Source organism: Chelonoidis abingdonii, chromosome 17 (genome assembly GCF_003597395.2).
Source record: "Chelonoidis abingdonii isolate Lonesome George chromosome 17, CheloAbing_2.0, whole genome shotgun sequence".
NCBI classification, from domain to species: domain Eukaryota; kingdom Metazoa; phylum Chordata; order Testudines; family Testudinidae; genus Chelonoidis; species Chelonoidis abingdonii.
This window is the reverse complement of record NC_133785.1, coordinates 2505983-2522240: the sequence shown is the minus strand read 5'-3', so window position 1 is coordinate 2522240 and position 16258 is coordinate 2505983. Positions and strand designations below refer to the sequence as shown.

Here is a 16258-nt window from a genome sequence, read left to right as displayed (position 1 = left end):
ATTTCTGGTCTGTTTTCTATTAGAGATGGCACCATCATTTGATTTATTTTTCCTCCTGGCTGGAGTCTGTATAGTCTTGTGGAACTGAAAACTTTGAAAGTTTTATATTTAGTTGCTCTTAAGGAGCAATTGTATGTTGATATTTTTGAGTTTGGAAACTTTATCTGAAATAAAATCACACTTCATTATATTTATGGCAATGAAGAATTGAGAGAGAGGTTTCTGTGAGACAAACATACATTCTATTGAATGTTGACAAATACATGTCAGTTAGATGTACCAAGGGACTTTTCTGCTTCTGCTTTTCATTTTATTTCACTCTCAAGGACTGGGTGGGGGTTAATAGGTAAAATATTGCAAACTAAATAATCTCTGTTTCTGAAATTCCATTGAAGTCCACACACATGCTTGAGTATTGTCCTAAATAAGAGATGCTTTCTGAGAATTGGAAACTAAATTTGCTTCATGTTTTATGGAGGCTTTGCTGTATTTACGTGCATTCAACCTTTATATGTTGACATCCATTGTTTGGTGCAGTGGCTGTTAACCAGACAAGAGCAAATATTAACCACTGCTCCACTTCACTGTAAATGCAGCTGTTTAATAGTGCTGTGGTTCTCAACCAGGGGTGTGTGTACCCTGGGGGGTACACAAAAGTCTTCCAGAGGTACATCAACTCATCTAGATATTTGCCTAGTTTTACAACAAGCCACATAAAAAGCACTAGCAAAGTCAGTACAAACTAAAATTTCATACAGACAATGACTTGCTTATACTGCTGGATGCACTATGCACTGAAATGTAAGTAATAGAAAGTAAGCATTTTTTCAGTAATGGTTGCTGTTACACTTTTTTGTACTTGTATGTCTGATTTTGTAAGCAAGTAGTTTTTAAGTGAGGTGAAACTTGGGCATACGCAAGACAAATCAGACTCCTGAAAGGGGTACAGTAGTCTGGAAAGGTTGAGAGCCACTGTGATAGTGCATACGTTAATCCTGAACATGAGTACATGACTGGAAGTGAAGAATACCCCCTCTACTGTAGCTACAGGGGAAGTTTGGGAAAGTGGCTTAATTTCAACATTCCGGAATATTTGGGCTAACCCCTTACTCTTACAAAAAATTGATACGGGATCCTTAATGACCAGAAGCTCTTACAACCTCTTATGGCTCAATCCTTAACATTTGCAATTGTGTATGTCCATGTGTATTATTTTAAGTCTTCTTCTGCATCATCTGATGGAAAAATTTAAGGGGGAAGGAGGGAGACCTACCCACCAAGTAATCCTGGATTCATATTAAAAGCTGAAAGACACTTGTTGTCCAAGTGCTCACAAAGTGTCTCTTCAAACAGATTCTGAAATGATGGTAGAATTGTGACCATTAACTTTTACTACAGATGTGACTCATCACCCAGAGGGCTGTTATAAGAGGTTGGCTATATGCAAGAACCTGCATTTTGTTTGTAACATGATGGGTTGGGATAGGAATATGTAAAGCATCTTATTACATAAGATTCCAGTCTCAAGGCTCAAGTGGGTGGGGTTCATTAGAGTGCTCACTGGAGGGAGAATATTAAGAAAATCTCTTAATGTTCAACAGCTGCAAGAGGCTGTACTGGTTGGCAAGCAGATAGATCCGACTGGCTTTTCTGACTGCAGTGCCAATACAGCAAAGGAGTCCTGCAGGGATATAACAACTGCTTTACTGCTGATTCTCCTCCTGCCATACTGTTGTTATAGTGAGAATACATTGATTTCATTGGAATGGCAGAACATAATTTTTACATACAGCAACTTCAGTATTACAGATTTGTGCTTTCTTGTGTATGGTACCCTAGTAGCTTGGGCAGTAGTCAACAGGGTCATATTTTTTGTAGGTGATTTTAATATTATTTGGGACAGGAGCTATCTTTTTTTCTGTTTTACTGTGCCTAGCGCAATGGAGTCCTAATCCATGACCGAAGCTCCTAGATGGTACCATAATGCAAATAACAGATTATTTTTCATTTATTTTTCTTGACTGCAGTACTCTAGAGTCTATATGCATGCAACTATTTATATTTTAATTTGAAAAGTATTGTGTATGGTACATATGATACATATTCCAAACAAAGTTCTCTGTTAATGTTTGGGTTGCACAGTTAGGTACTCAAGTGAATAAATGCAAAAATTAAGATTGCATGCACATCCTTAACTCAACCTTTTCCTGCATGTCCATTATTATAGTTTTTAATGACACAATTCCATTGTTTCTGTGATTTATCATACTTTTTCTACAGTGTTCAGTACTCAAGTAATAACTTGTAACTGTTTGTAGCTACACTTGCACTTCTTTCATTATATTAATTGTCCAGTATTTCTTTGAATTAAAATATTATTTAAAATACTTTTATATGAAATTGATTACCACTTAAGGTATATTTTAATAATTGAATGAGATGTAAATCATCTTCTTTTCACCTTTCCAAAGGTGCTATTCAGTGGATGATACCCTTAACTCTAAATCTAAGTTGCCTATCTGTGTCAGCAATCTGTCAGTCTTCTGTTATACTGAAGTATGTTTAGCAAATATGGTTAAATGACTTTAATGTACTTTGTTAGTCTGGCATACAGAGTAGTGCACAGTTCTGCATGATAATATGCATACATAAATTTGTAGAAAAGATAGTATATAGTTTAGAGTACATTTTGATGCATACGTGCAAGGGGCAGAACTATAGTTGTGCAGCCTTAAAATCTTGATTTTGAGACTTCTGAGTGCTTAACCCTGTAACTTCATTGTTCTGATCGTAATATAGGGAATTTATTGTATTTTTTTAAATAAAAAACGGGGGGGGGGGAGGTAAAACATACGTAAAAAACTTCACTCTCTGGGACCTCAAAGCTTTGCTGGCTTGCCAAAAATGAGCAATACTTTGTTTTAAATTTCATAATTTGGTACAGTATGGTTAAACACAGCAGAACATCATGTCCCTTTCACATTAGGCCCGAAAGAGAGGACCCCTCTTCTGCAAACTTTAGGAACTTAGTAACTAAAGGTGCATCTTGCAAAGTACACAGAAACAGACCCTCAGCCCTTCACACCCAGAATGTGCACACGTACTGAGGCAATGGCTACTTTAGATTTCTGGCTCAGCCCTTGCACACCTTCATGAAAACTAGCCATGCTTGCAGGTGCAATGTCCTTCCTTACACACGTAATGAAGAAGTGATATGCGGCATTCTACTCCAAAAAGCTCAAATCAGAACAAATTTTTACCGCAATACTCAGAGGCACTTTTCCTCAGAGAGCTATTACCTTGCCAAATTTCATCTTTCAGTTCATGGCTCTTTCAATTGCAGGACTGTTTTAAGAGAAAAGGTCAAGATTTTTTTTATATTGGGAGAAGCATAATTTTTTCATTCAGGTCCTAATCATCTTCTCGACCTCTGCCCCAATAGCTGGTAGTCCTAGCTGGGTGGACTCAGGATCCCCTATCAGTTGTCAGCTAGTGATGGCCCTGGCCCCTCAGCTCCCTGCTCTGACTACCCCAGACAGTCCTTTTAGTGTTCGGCTCTGCCTTTGCCGGGCCAGCATGTTCTGCTGCATTGCTTATGGTCTCCATCAACTTTTTGGCATCCACTCCCATGTCGTCATGTTCTCCCAATCAGCAGAACTCATGCAGTGGGTGATGGAGAGAAGGGACATGGCAATGCTTGACAAGCTGTTCAACAGGTATATGCAATGCAAATGCCTCCTGAGTTATCACTGCAGGTATCTTCAGAAGTGTTAAGAGTAACAGGCTGCAACTTGGACCCCTGGCCTAATCAGATATGTTTGCATACATATATACTATTATAACTTCATAGTCCTTTACTCATTTTGACTCTTATTGTCATCAGAAGACTTCCAGGTGAACAGTATCTACCCTGCCTTCAATCATGCATTATCATTCTTAGCTGTTGCTATCCACGGAATTTGTCAGTTTTGTCTGTCTCACATGCCATCAGCCTCTATTAGCTACTATATCATGAATCTGTCAAGAAAATGAAAAGTTAGCTATCTGTTGTTGCAATACAAATAGCCTTTGGTCACCTTTCCAGGGAAGTACTTTATCTGGAGATTTGCTTAAGGCTTTCTCAAGAATTAAATAGTTGTTTCTCTTCCTAAGTTCTACCTGTCTTGTTTATTTTTTTTTTCCTTAGGATTCAAGAAATCAGTGACTTACAGTATGAAGAAAATGTATAAAATGACAAAAGGATATCTGAGGAAGACTTCCTGATGTCCAAATTGTGTATATACTATGTATAGGTAAATAAACAGATCTCTTTTTCTCTGAAAATATTGTGCAATTGGTACCTGTTACTTTACCTACCTACGTAAACTGTGGATAGGTGGCAATAATTATACTATGTATATACAACTACTTTCTCACATGGGGTGCGGACCTCATTGGGTGCAGATATTTTGCTAACGGCTGAGGGAATTCATTTCCAAGTATACTTAAGGTTTTCCTGCATATATTAGAGATCGACTCTGAAATACATTTGCCAGAAATGCTTGTTTGCACATCTGAAAGCAAAAAATAAAAGTCCTGTATGTTTGATAGAATCTGGACTATTTTGGAAAAGAGAACTTTCTTCTCAAGCTTTGTCCAGTTCTCATCTCCAGCCTCTTCTGAGGAGTTTATAGAATTGTGGTGTCCAGTTAAGTTTTAACTAAATATTAAAACTTTCCCCATACAATGCTTTATTTTTTTACATTAAATCCATTTGAGCACACATGTATTTTTAGAGTGCAATATTACTCTGTAACCCTTCTGCAGAGTGGGATCCATCAAGAATACATTTTTCTCTCCCACAACCCAGAAAATACTTAATGAGAGAGAAGCATTTTGAAGGATATATTTCACTGTCTGTGCCATGTCTGGGAGCATAGGTAACTGAAGAGTTACGAGCTGGTAAGGTATCTTAAAGGTCAGCCATTCTTGGCAATCCTTTTAGTTGACAGCAACATAACTCACAACCAAGTAGTGGCAGGGAGGTTATATTTCAAAACAAGGTCAATTTTCATTAAGCTTCTGGGTCCAGTAATGTGTAACTTATGCAATATATTTAAAGTGTTCTGCACTACCAACTCACAAAGTACTTTAAAATCAGCCTGGTTAAAATCATGGAAATTTTTGTTCATTACAGTATAAACTAATTGATTAATGTAAACTGTAAAATGTGTGTGAAAATACTGGCCATAAGAATAGAAGCTATTCTCCTCCAATTAATCAGATCAGCTTTACAAAAGATTCAACTACCATATTCCTATTACTTGTCAATAAGTAATTAAAGATGCGGTCACTGGAGGCATTGTCCTTTTAATGTAAAGAGAATCTTTGATATGGTGTATTAGAAGTATCTGCTGTAGATAATGGGAATGTTTGAGAATACCTTTTTCTCTTTGGATCAAGTGGCTTTACTTACTTATCCAAAAATGGCTTTTCTTAACAGGTGTTCTCCATATGAAGGGTCTTGACAGGGGCATCCTTTTTCTCACTATTTGATCTGGTTTTAAAGCCAGTGGCAGTGTCAATAAGGGAAAAACAATAATATAAAGAGGTTAGGAATTTAAAAGTAACTTTTCCACAGACTATTTCTTTTTGTTGCATAACCTTAATTTCTGAAATGTATCATTTGATTTCATTTAATTGGAAGTTTTAGGAAAATCTTAAATTACAAAAGGAATTGAGGGTGTAAAACCAGCTGTTACCTAGTTCCAAGGAGTAATTTAAGCATATCATGCAGCTTGGAAATTTGAGTGGGAAGCTGAGGAAATAACATACTGTAACATGGCTCGTTAATTCAGTTCTGCTTTCATCACCATTGAACAGATGTTACAATCTATGATTTTAAAATCCTGAAGAGCTTAAAGTGGTTCAGTTTTAAATCTAGAGTCAGTAAATAAAACTAGATTGTTCCATTGAAAGCTTTATTGGAATAAGACTGGTAGTACAGTGAATATCCTCCCAAAGCCATTGTTCCTATTAACTGCCTTTCCTATATGTATATTCCTAGCATTTTGTCACCCATCAATAGTTGGTTACAAATCTTGGAATAGGGTCAAGGAAACCGGACAAACATTTCTGTAGAGTGTGCACTTTTTGATAGTGGTAGGCTTTAGGTTTCCAAACTTCCAGGAATACAATGTGTTAGGCTAAAATTTCCATATTGATTGTTTCAGGGGGGAGGAAAAAGTAGAGATTGGCTGAAAACCCATTCCTTCCATGAGTTGCCAACATTACAATAGTAAGTGTCTGCTTCATACTATTAGGTATGTTAGAGAGGCTGAGAAAGTTGGTTTGCAGCTGCTTCTGTACCCTGTGGAGAGAGACCATGAATCAGTAAGCCTAGGATATTCCGAATGCAAGAGGAAAAGTGAAACTGGGAAAACAGGTTAGTCTCCAAGCATAAGAAAAAGAATATCATCCCCATATAACAGGTGAAAGGTACTGTCATCCTTGCATCACCTTTAAATAGAAAATAATTGGCACTACTTTTAATTGTGGCATATTCTGCAACAAAAGTTATTCAGATTAGGAAACAGTTGTATATCTAGGTCTAGCATTGTGCTTCAGAGGTAGTAAGAGGACAAAGTCCCCTCTCTGAAGAGTTTACAATCTAAGTAAGTGGCATACACTAGGAGGATGGGGTTGAGATGTAACAAAAGACAACCCAGTGGAGCTGGGACACATAACTAGTTAGTTCCTCAGGTTTTTGTTGGATGTTTTGGGAGGCGGGGGGTGGGGGTAAAAATAAAGGTTCTGCTTGATAGCCTGCTAATCTTGTGTACAAAATATCACTTACCTTAACCAAAAATAGATATGGAACAAATACTTGAATAATCCCACAAATTATGTATTTTGGAGTAAAATGAGTACAAATTCTCTGAAATCAATTGCTGATTTGAGAATGAGGCTTATTCGGCAGCAAATTCTTTTAAGAATGTTGGACACCATTCAGAATGGCAAAGGCAGGAATAGGAGATAATGGCAAGACAGATGCAAGCCTACTTCCTATGCTGTTCAGATGTCCTGAAGTATGATGTTGGAGGGCTAGATGATCGTGTAATCACCCCCACTGGAAAGTTAAGTCCCAATTTGACAGTGTGCTGATGAGCCATCCTGCATTCCATTAAAGTGGAGGAAGTGCACCAGCCTGCAGGATTAGTCCATGATAAAATCATTCAGAAGAATGTATTTCTCCGTAGAATTGTATTTTCCTGTGTGTATGTGTATTCTGTTTTTGTAATCAAACTTTGAAAAAATAAAAATATTTTATATCAGAAAAATATCCATAGTGGTTTTGTGTGAAAAAATAATTTAGGTTCATAAGGTGCCTCTCACTGAACATGGGAGTGAAGACTGAAAGAATCTCAGTCACAAGAATCTACAAACCAAATGCATATTGCCAGGTAATTCAAGCAGAGAACTAAAAAATTGCTCCAGCAAATTAACCTATTTGTTGTATCCTCTTCATATTTGATATGGGATGTACCAGTTCTTCTTACGTGAGGGTGGTTTATAATTCTGTTATACTTAGAGGCCTCAGCAAAGATCAGGGTTCCACTGAGCTAGGCGTTGTACAAACACACGGAAGTTTTACAAATGTGAAGAGCATACTTTCTAAACAGACCAAACAAATGGTGGGCAAAAGGATTATCAATATCTAATCTAATTCACAGTGAGGTGGAGACGGATTAAATGACGTGTCCAAGGTGAAAGAAAAAAAAAAGTCTTTTGAAGAGCTGAGATCTGAATCCAGATCCCCAGTCCAATGCCTTGTCAACGATAGCAGATTTTGATCTGTAAAGTCCTGAATGCTTTGTCTTCCATTGCTTCAGAGACTGTCTCAGAGATTTCCTATACGCTGGTGCTGAGCCAGTTAAAATATTTTGAGACAATTGAGCTAATATTTGGCTGAGAGCACTACTAGCAAAGCTCTTAAGCGTATGCTTAACTCACTCCTTATTCACGTAAGGGCTTTATGTCTCAATATGACGACATCAAAGATTTGATTCTAACTAAATTTCCATCCTTTGGTTACTTTCAGTCGTTTTTTTTTTCTTTCTTTTTTTTTTAAATAAGGCAAATAGGGAAGTATGAATAGACCCTTCGCTAAAAAATCCCATTAGGATTTTTTATATTGTAACATGCTCATATTTCACATATTCTTTTCATCAGAGTCCTCTGACACAAGATCTTGGGATAAGCAATTGGCTATGTTTAAAGTGAGTGAGGCAATGCATTAAAGATGAGTTTGAGCTGTGGGGGAGAGGGGAGAGTTACAGTTTCTAAACAAACCAGGAATCTAATAATGTTTTTAATGTGGGATTGCTGTTTTGAGAGATGCCCATTCATGAAAAATGGTTCAGAACTTTAGAAATAACTTGATCTAATCTGAGAGAGTGAGGTTTGATCCCAGTTTCTGCTATAGAGCAGAGCTGTCTTCATTGTGAGCCTACTTAGCTGAGCAAGGGCATATGTTTAATAAGTAATGTTCTCTGGGGAGAATGTATTGCTCTGTGCTCAACAGCTAAGTAAACATTTTTATGTTCAACAGATGTTTTGTATAGAGCCAAACCCTCCAAAGCTTTAAAATGCATGCCCCTGCCAGTGGCTCAGTCCCTTTCACATTACAGGTGTTACTTTATTGTAGAGCTTGGCTGTAACTTGAGTTGGTTTTATTTGTCTTAAATGACTGAAGTATGCAGTGCATATCTTTGCTTGGCTTTGTGGTGAACTTTCTTTGTGCACAACAACAGGATGGGCCATTTCTTATCCTCCAAGGAGAGGATTAAAAATCCCAGTTTGAGCATGCCTAGTTTACTCCATCTGTTGATACATTACAAATATTTCAGTCTGTGTAGTAAATCTTGTAGGAGAGACTTGAAAAACTTCTCTTTTGGTTGGTGTAGGCAGAAAGCTTTTCTTTCAATGGGTTCTGCTCTGTAAATCATTTATCTTTGTGCTTTTAAAAGTGTCCTACCTTTCCCCTTGAGGCCATTGGTCTTGCATGTATTTAGCTTTTTGGCAGAAAGCCATGAATGAATCATAGGCAAGTGCAGCACACATTCTGAGCTCCTCTCTTTTGTACAGTTAAAGTTTTACATTTAATTTTTCTTATTTTTCTATGTTTTTCATATATTTTTGTTGCTTTTGAAGCTCCCAGCAATGGTTAGAAATGACACCTTGCAGTTTATAGCTGTAATTCACTAAAATAACTAGCAATCATGGCATGGAAAGCTAGTTTTAGAAGAACATGTACTGGTAACTGTCTTCAGTGTGAAAAGGTGTATTTGCCCTTCTACAATGTTAGTGACTTCGTCTACTTCAAATTTTCATTTGTGTACTTTGTTTTATTGCTCTCTCTCCTGCCTATACCGTGCCATCCTCCCATTCTCCTGCATGTTTCCCTGCTGCTTGGTTGCATTTCACTTGGGTTTAATTTCCAGCTGTTTCATTCACTTCTCCCGAAAACATTCATTTCCCTGGTCTCTGGTAGCTCCAGATCTTGTTTCTCCCACCTTTATCATGCTGTATGAGCAGTGTGCCTAGTAGAGGCAGTTAGGTGGGTGGCTCCTTATTTCCAGATGCTTTAACAGGCATCCATGCTTTCTTCTCAGTGAAAGACACCGGTAGACACTACTAGACACTATCATAGGTGAATCAGCACGATGGGACCAACTAGCTCTCCTCACACCAGGCAAGAGCTCTGCAGACCACAATTTGAGAAACACTATAGTAAACTCTATTCTGTCTGGACAGATAAAGCAAATTTTAAATCAAGATTTCTCAGACCAGAGCTGGCAAAGTAGCAAAGATAAGTTGAGTGGAGAAGTCCCTGTCCAGATGTCTGTTAGAGCCCCACTTCTCTCTGCACACACCCATCTCAGGAATGGACCCCTTTTTCAGCAAAAAGTTGGTCTCATGAACAACCATCTAAACAATACTTCTGTACCCTGATCCTTGCTGTGCAGTGACAACCATACTACAGATGGTTACATTTTATGTAATATAGAATATTATGTATGAAATTGGTCAGCTGCTTCGGAGAGGATGCTGACTTAACTAATATCTCCAGTCCATCAAAGATGGGTGGTTTTTCCCCTGCTTAAGTCTTCTTTTTGTTGCAGCAATAAGTAGGACATAATTAAGATTTGCCAGTTCCTCCAAGTGTTTAGCCATATGAAGCTTCAACGATCTAATGCTATATTTAGAGTATCCGAAGTTGAAATTGAAGTGCAAGCTCTTTTTAATGTCCTCATCTATGCCTGGGGAGTTCTCTCCTTTGGCATACTTACCTGTTGACTTTTGCATGTCAGTGCACTTGACTAACAGACTGAGTAAGGTATCGGAGGTAGCCGTGTTACTCTGTATCCACAAAAACAAGGAGTCCAGTGGCACCTTAAAGACTGTTGAGTAAGGTAGCCGCAGGATTAGTTAAAAAGCAGATAGTCACCTAAAAACTATACAGTTAAACTTTCCATGGCCCTCCCATAATATCCTGTCATTTCAGCATGTGCATTGATGCTTTGAGCAAATAGCCTTGTCAGAGAAAATCGTAGAGGATCTATCTTGGTACTTTTACATAGTTTCAATAGAAAATGAATCTTTTCCATTACCTGTAATTTGAGTAGAGGGTGAATAAATCGAAGTATCCCTTCCGCTCCCCCTCCTTCTCTCATAACTATCATGCCAGGAGGCACCAAAGGACTACTACTCTTGGGAGGATGCCTTTTCCTATTAGATATTTTTAAATTGCCTATATGCTCTGGTGATCAATGTGGGGTTAATGTTTGTGAAGTTATGAGATCCACTGCAAGATGTTCAAAAAGTGCAAAGCATTATTACCTTTCCTTTCAAGGCAATGCAAACCACCTTTTAGTTGGACCTATTTTCTGCAAGTGTGGAAAGATTTATTCTTTTGTATGTTATCTTTTGCTGGAGGAAATAAAGTATCACTTGGTTTGTATAGCTAGTGGCATAAAACGTCTGCCACACTCACTATTTCAACTGTGCCACAAAGATTTGCAATTGATAAAATTTCATTTTACCATATTTTGAAATTATAAATCGGCTGTAACAAAACCTTTAACTAGACATGATTACAGGTAACAGGCTGTAAGCATCTTGCTTTTGTTTCTCCTGTGTTTTTGTGGATTTTTACTCAGGTGCATTAAATTGAGTAAATTTAAGACTAGATTAAGCTGTAATAAATGAAAACAAAGTTTGAGATCAGATATAAGTGTATTCACAGAAAAAGAACATTGCAGATAACCCTGGGAACCTATTCCAGAATCTTATGTCTCAGTAGTGTCGTTAGAATCCAGTCATCTGATCAAATTTTGGTCTGTAAATAATCAGACTTTTTACACCATTTTCTGGCACTTCAAACAAACAAACAACCCCCCACCCCGAAGTACATGCAGTGGCAAATCCTGATATATGAAGGGCTAAAGTCTGACCTGATTTACACCCCATGCAACCCTGTTGACTTTAGAGGAGTCCCATAAGTTTTAAGTCAGGGTAGGAATTGGCTCCTTGAGGTGGTCCTTTCAATAGCAGTTGCAGGCAACAACATCATCAGTCCTGTTCATTTTGCTTCAATTGCTTTTCCAGTCTCTTTAAAATCCTGGATCTCCTACTGAATGCATGGACATCCTGCTTTATAATACAAAGAAAGTAGAGCTAATGAACCAGCTATATGTCTCACTCCTTGTCTAACAGAACCCTTCCTGTATGTCTTCAGTTCTACACTGTACAGACAGTCTGGTTTTTGTGATATTTGGTAAGGTCAGATGTTTGGAACTCCAAGCATATTTTTATTTATTTATGTATTTATTTTATTTTTGCTGAAATCTTGCTAGTCTCTTGCTCTCCATTGCCTCAGCGCCCTAGGGCTTAGGTATCTGTTCTGGCCACTGTGAGATCACACAATCTATCATTTATTCTTAACAGCCCTTATTTTAGTTTTCTTAATGCTTTGCTTTTTGTTACCCTTAAATAATGTATACTAAATAGTCACTTCCCTTTTTCTGCTTTATTTGTAACTTCATTGGGAATGCCTCTTCAAGTAAAAAGGAGTCTTTTTAAATCCTGCTTCATATTTTACCTGTAGTGTGCCATTTGGAAAAGTGGAAACTTCCGTCTATTATTATAACATAGCTCTTATATCCACTTGCAAAATGTGCTGGCTTTAGCAACTGGGGGAAAGGAGGAAGAAGGGGACACAGGTGACAGATGCAAGTCACGTCGCAGCACTTCTGGAAGACACTGATAATATGGTGATGAGGGCAGTATGAGAACTTGAATAGATTAAAATACCTCCTTGTTTTGATTGGATAAAATGCCTGAGCTTAGCTGTGCTCCAAACCAGCAGCAGCTGTACTGATTTAGTATAGGACCAGGGCTTTAAAGTAGTTGGGACATGCCCTTTCCCACCCCATTACTCCTGGCTCCGTGACTTATGGAACTTTTGAGCAAGGGCAAAAACCTTGGAGGGGCCCCTAATTGACACTTCTGTCTTCATATACAATAAGACCTTCTCTGAATTGATAGTTGTCCATAAAGGTGGCGATGTTCAAAAGTGCGTCAAGGAACTAGGTGCCCAACTCCTGTTGAAGATGAATGATATTTTCATGCTTCGCTCCATTTGTCTTCATTGAAAATCCCGGCTGTATTTGTTGCACACTTGCTCAGTGGTTTACAGGCATTGTGGTTCAAAATTTTTTAAAAAGTAAATTTTATGAGCAAGTATAGCTTTTTGGTGATACAGAATTTTCATTGCATGCTGCAATGAGGCAACCTATACATCCTTAACTTTATAATATTGCTACAGTAATTTTGTATCTGTAAAATTGCATCCAGGAAAGGCAACCTGTTCAGATCTGATTGATCCTGGATCTTCATTACTGTACGATGGCTTGTCTTTTCTCCTGTATGAACATTAAGGTAAAAACAGTTAACTCATTGCATTTGTAATTTGAGCTTAATTTTTGTTATGAAAGCTGTGCATTGCATAATAGAAACAGAAAAGGGATGGAGCTTGAAGAAATTTTCACAACAGTTTGTGTTTGTTGGTAAGTGCATGTTAAATAAGACTCTTGTAATCCAAAGACTGACTGTCCTGAACATTTAACTGCAATCAAAGGCTAATTTTTTTAAAGGGCTTTTGTTTTAAAATGGTCTGTATATCGTTTATAACATATCATCATACTGTCCTGTGTTTTACACTGAAGTCTCTATTTGAAGGATAGCTTCTAAAATAACGAAGTGGTCACTTTGTTAATTCTAATAAACATATTCTAAATAAAATTTTACAAAGAAACAAAATTTTAACTCCAGAGAATGTTTTCAGTTTAATATTACAATTCCAAACAATGTTACAGTACTTCAACAAAAAGGGAAAACCAGTGACTGTCTTGTATTTCAACAGCCTTGGATACCCATAGTACTTAGGACTGGACTTGCCTCTAATCTAGAACAAAACATAAGCCAGTTGTGGTCCAACATTATGATGCAGCAAAACTAGTGTCATTCCTGTTTCTATTGGACTCTGAAGTTACTTGGTAGTTCTCTTGAACACAGTGCTGCTGTTTTGTTCCTGCTCCAAATGAAAGTACACTGTCTCTTTTAATCTTCCTTAAGGGGATGGAGTAGACCAGTGGGTCTCAGACTTTTCTATTGGTGACCCCTTTCACACAGCAAGCCTTTGAGTAAAACCCTCATATAAATTAAATTTCCCAGTGAATTCTTCTAGGTGTGGAGGATGCATTTTCATACCTGGTCCAAACTTTACACAGCTTTTCAGCTGCCCCCATCTCTTCAGCCCAGAAAGAACAACAGAGAGACAAAGATAAAGTAAGCCTTCCCATTGCCTCTTTTGGTCAGGTGCCCACTCCTTTTTCTTTACATGGGGACTTTTTAACCCTTTACAGGTAAAGCAAGCAGCCACCAAGAGGGACTTTACGGCTAGCTGGCTGGCTGGGTGTCCATAAAAGAGTGCCCATCTCTCCCCCCTCCCCCTGCCTTCGTTTATCACCATAACAATTTACAGTTTGATCAACTTGTCTGTGTGGAATATACCACAATTTGACACATCATGAAACAACAACAACAAAACCCAATATTTTAAAATTTTGGAAGTGTTTTCTTCAATCTTCCCACATATGCTACAGTGTCATGAGTTTAGGCATGCTTTTGATATAGCATAGTAATGCGAATGGATCTAGATTTCAAAATGAGAAGTTTAGATGTAAAGTTTAGTGACACTAAAATATCTTTTAAAAAAATTATTTGCATATGAAGCTATGTGATTTGGGTTAGATAAGAAATTTCTTGAAGTAAATTTTACAAAGCTGGTGTCAGTTGTAAACTATGACCCATGATGATATTAAGGCAAGATATAGACAGAGCCAGATCCAGAGTATAAACTATACTGACAAATTAAATGTTCCAATGTAACAGCAGACTTTTTAATAATGCTGACAATATTTTGTGATAGCTTTAAAAAGGGCTTGCTTACAGTAGCAAAAACTAATCATCTTTGTGTTGTGCTGATTGTGCAGAATTCCAAGTAGTACATTAGGAGCTTCTGTTCAGAGAAAGCTGATTTCACAAGCTCCAGTCTGTTGCCAAGGAAAAGGCCTGTAATGTCATTATTAACAAAACTGTAAAATCACAATAAGAGGAGAAGCTGAAACTCACTGAACTCTGCTAAATTTCTCTTGTAAGGGCTATGAATGCCAGCTGGCAACCTACCTCCCACATGAACACTTAAGAAAAATTCAGCTTTTTGTTGTTATGCACAAGTATATCTGACTGAAAAGGCTTAGAACAGCGTTGTGCCCCAGACCTGCCAGCTGCACAACCATACGAACTGAAATCATTTTTTAAAACGAATTTCTTTAACAAAGCCTGGCTTGTAGCATAGCCTGTGCCGAAGTATTCCACTGCTGCAGGGAGTGTGTGTATTAGCATAACCGCCTCCAGAGTAGTAAAATGTGGTATTGCTTGTGTCTGTGTGTGAGGAGAGGTTAGCTTAGGGCATTCTTTATTCAAATGTGATGGGGAATTGGGGGGGGGCTGGGCTTTAATTTCCTTATATGGCCATGGAGCAGGTGTCAGGTTTGATCCTGTAATCCTATTGAAATTAGTGGGAGCTTTCCCATAATAGGCACTACAGAATTGGGCCCTCAGCTCTACCGGTAGGCTGTGACAACACCACAGATAAAAAACACGTTTCACACTGGGGTTTAATAATAAATAGTGGTAGCTGGTCAAACCAATCCCTTATATTTCACCTAGAACTCCATTGGAAGCCAGTGCAGATCCTGGAATGCTAGTGTAACTTGCCCATTGTATGAAACGGTAGTTATGAAGTGGGCCACAGTTTTCTGCATATTGTAGAAATCCCAGTATCATGATGCAAATGGAGGAAGAACTGTGGCAAGTTACACAGCTGAGAGAAAAGGTTACAATCACCTTGCCAAGCTCAGATGGTAAATACTCTTGAAATTGCTATTAGATATCCCACAGTAGCTGTGGATCCAACAAGCACCTGATGCTTCAAGCCCTATACTTTGCACTGTTTCTTTTTATGTGATGTGGGTCAAAATGGTTTCAGTCTGTCAAGTTTTATCCAAGGTTGCATGTGGGACTCACTAAATCCTGAAGGTTAAAATCCAACCTCCTGAGCGATGTAGTTACGCCAACCTAACCCCTGGTGTAGACAGCGCTACGTCAACAGGAGAGCTTATCCCATTGTCATAGCTACTGTCTCTCACTGAAGTGGATTAACTACATCAATGGAAGAAGCTCTCCCAGCGCATACTAGTGCTACAATGCACAGCTACAGAGTGTATGTGTTGATAAGCCCTGGATGAATCATGCCTTGATACCTGTGAATTCACCCTTCCATTAACCTAATCTAAAGATTAATCACAACAACCCAACCTAAGACAAAAGGAGTCTGAACTGAGTGGCTGGAGATGGCTACAATTTGTGAGTAATCGTTAGCCATTTTAGTTTGGGGAATGTAATGAAAGTGGGAGGAAAAAAAATTAGACATGTAAATGCTTCCTGGAAGGGATAGGGTATTAGGGGGTGGAGGAGTGGGGGGATGGTAGAAGGATTTGGGGCTGTAGCAAAGGGTAGGAAGTTATGGGAAGGTGGAAAAATGGAATGGCGGTAGGGAAGGGGAGGGACCCTGGGGGTTCAGGTGAGGGAC

At 38.3% G+C, this 16258-nt stretch overlaps 1 protein-coding gene across 6 annotated transcripts in view; it reads left to right on the top strand.

Moving 5' to 3' along the window:
• TAMM41 (TAM41 mitochondrial translocator assembly and maintenance homolog) overlaps positions 1 to 7319 on the top strand; it is a 34826-nt gene extending 27507 nt beyond the window's left edge. The window contains exons 8-9 of one of the 6 annotated variants that reach the window (XR_004373362.2): positions 4187 to 4941; positions 5483 to 7319. Coding sequence is in view for 5 of the 6 variants with exons in the window: in XM_032777628.2 (XP_032633519.1) it covers positions 4187 to 4263 (77 nt within the window). In the remaining variant the exon portion in view is untranslated. Of the gene's footprint in view, positions 1 to 1601; positions 2053 to 4186 lie in introns of those variants that run through there. The other 5 variants (XM_032777628.2, XM_032777627.2, XM_032777626.2 and 2 more) reach the window with 5 other exon arrangements.
• Positions 7320 to 16258: the final 8939 nt, after the last annotated feature.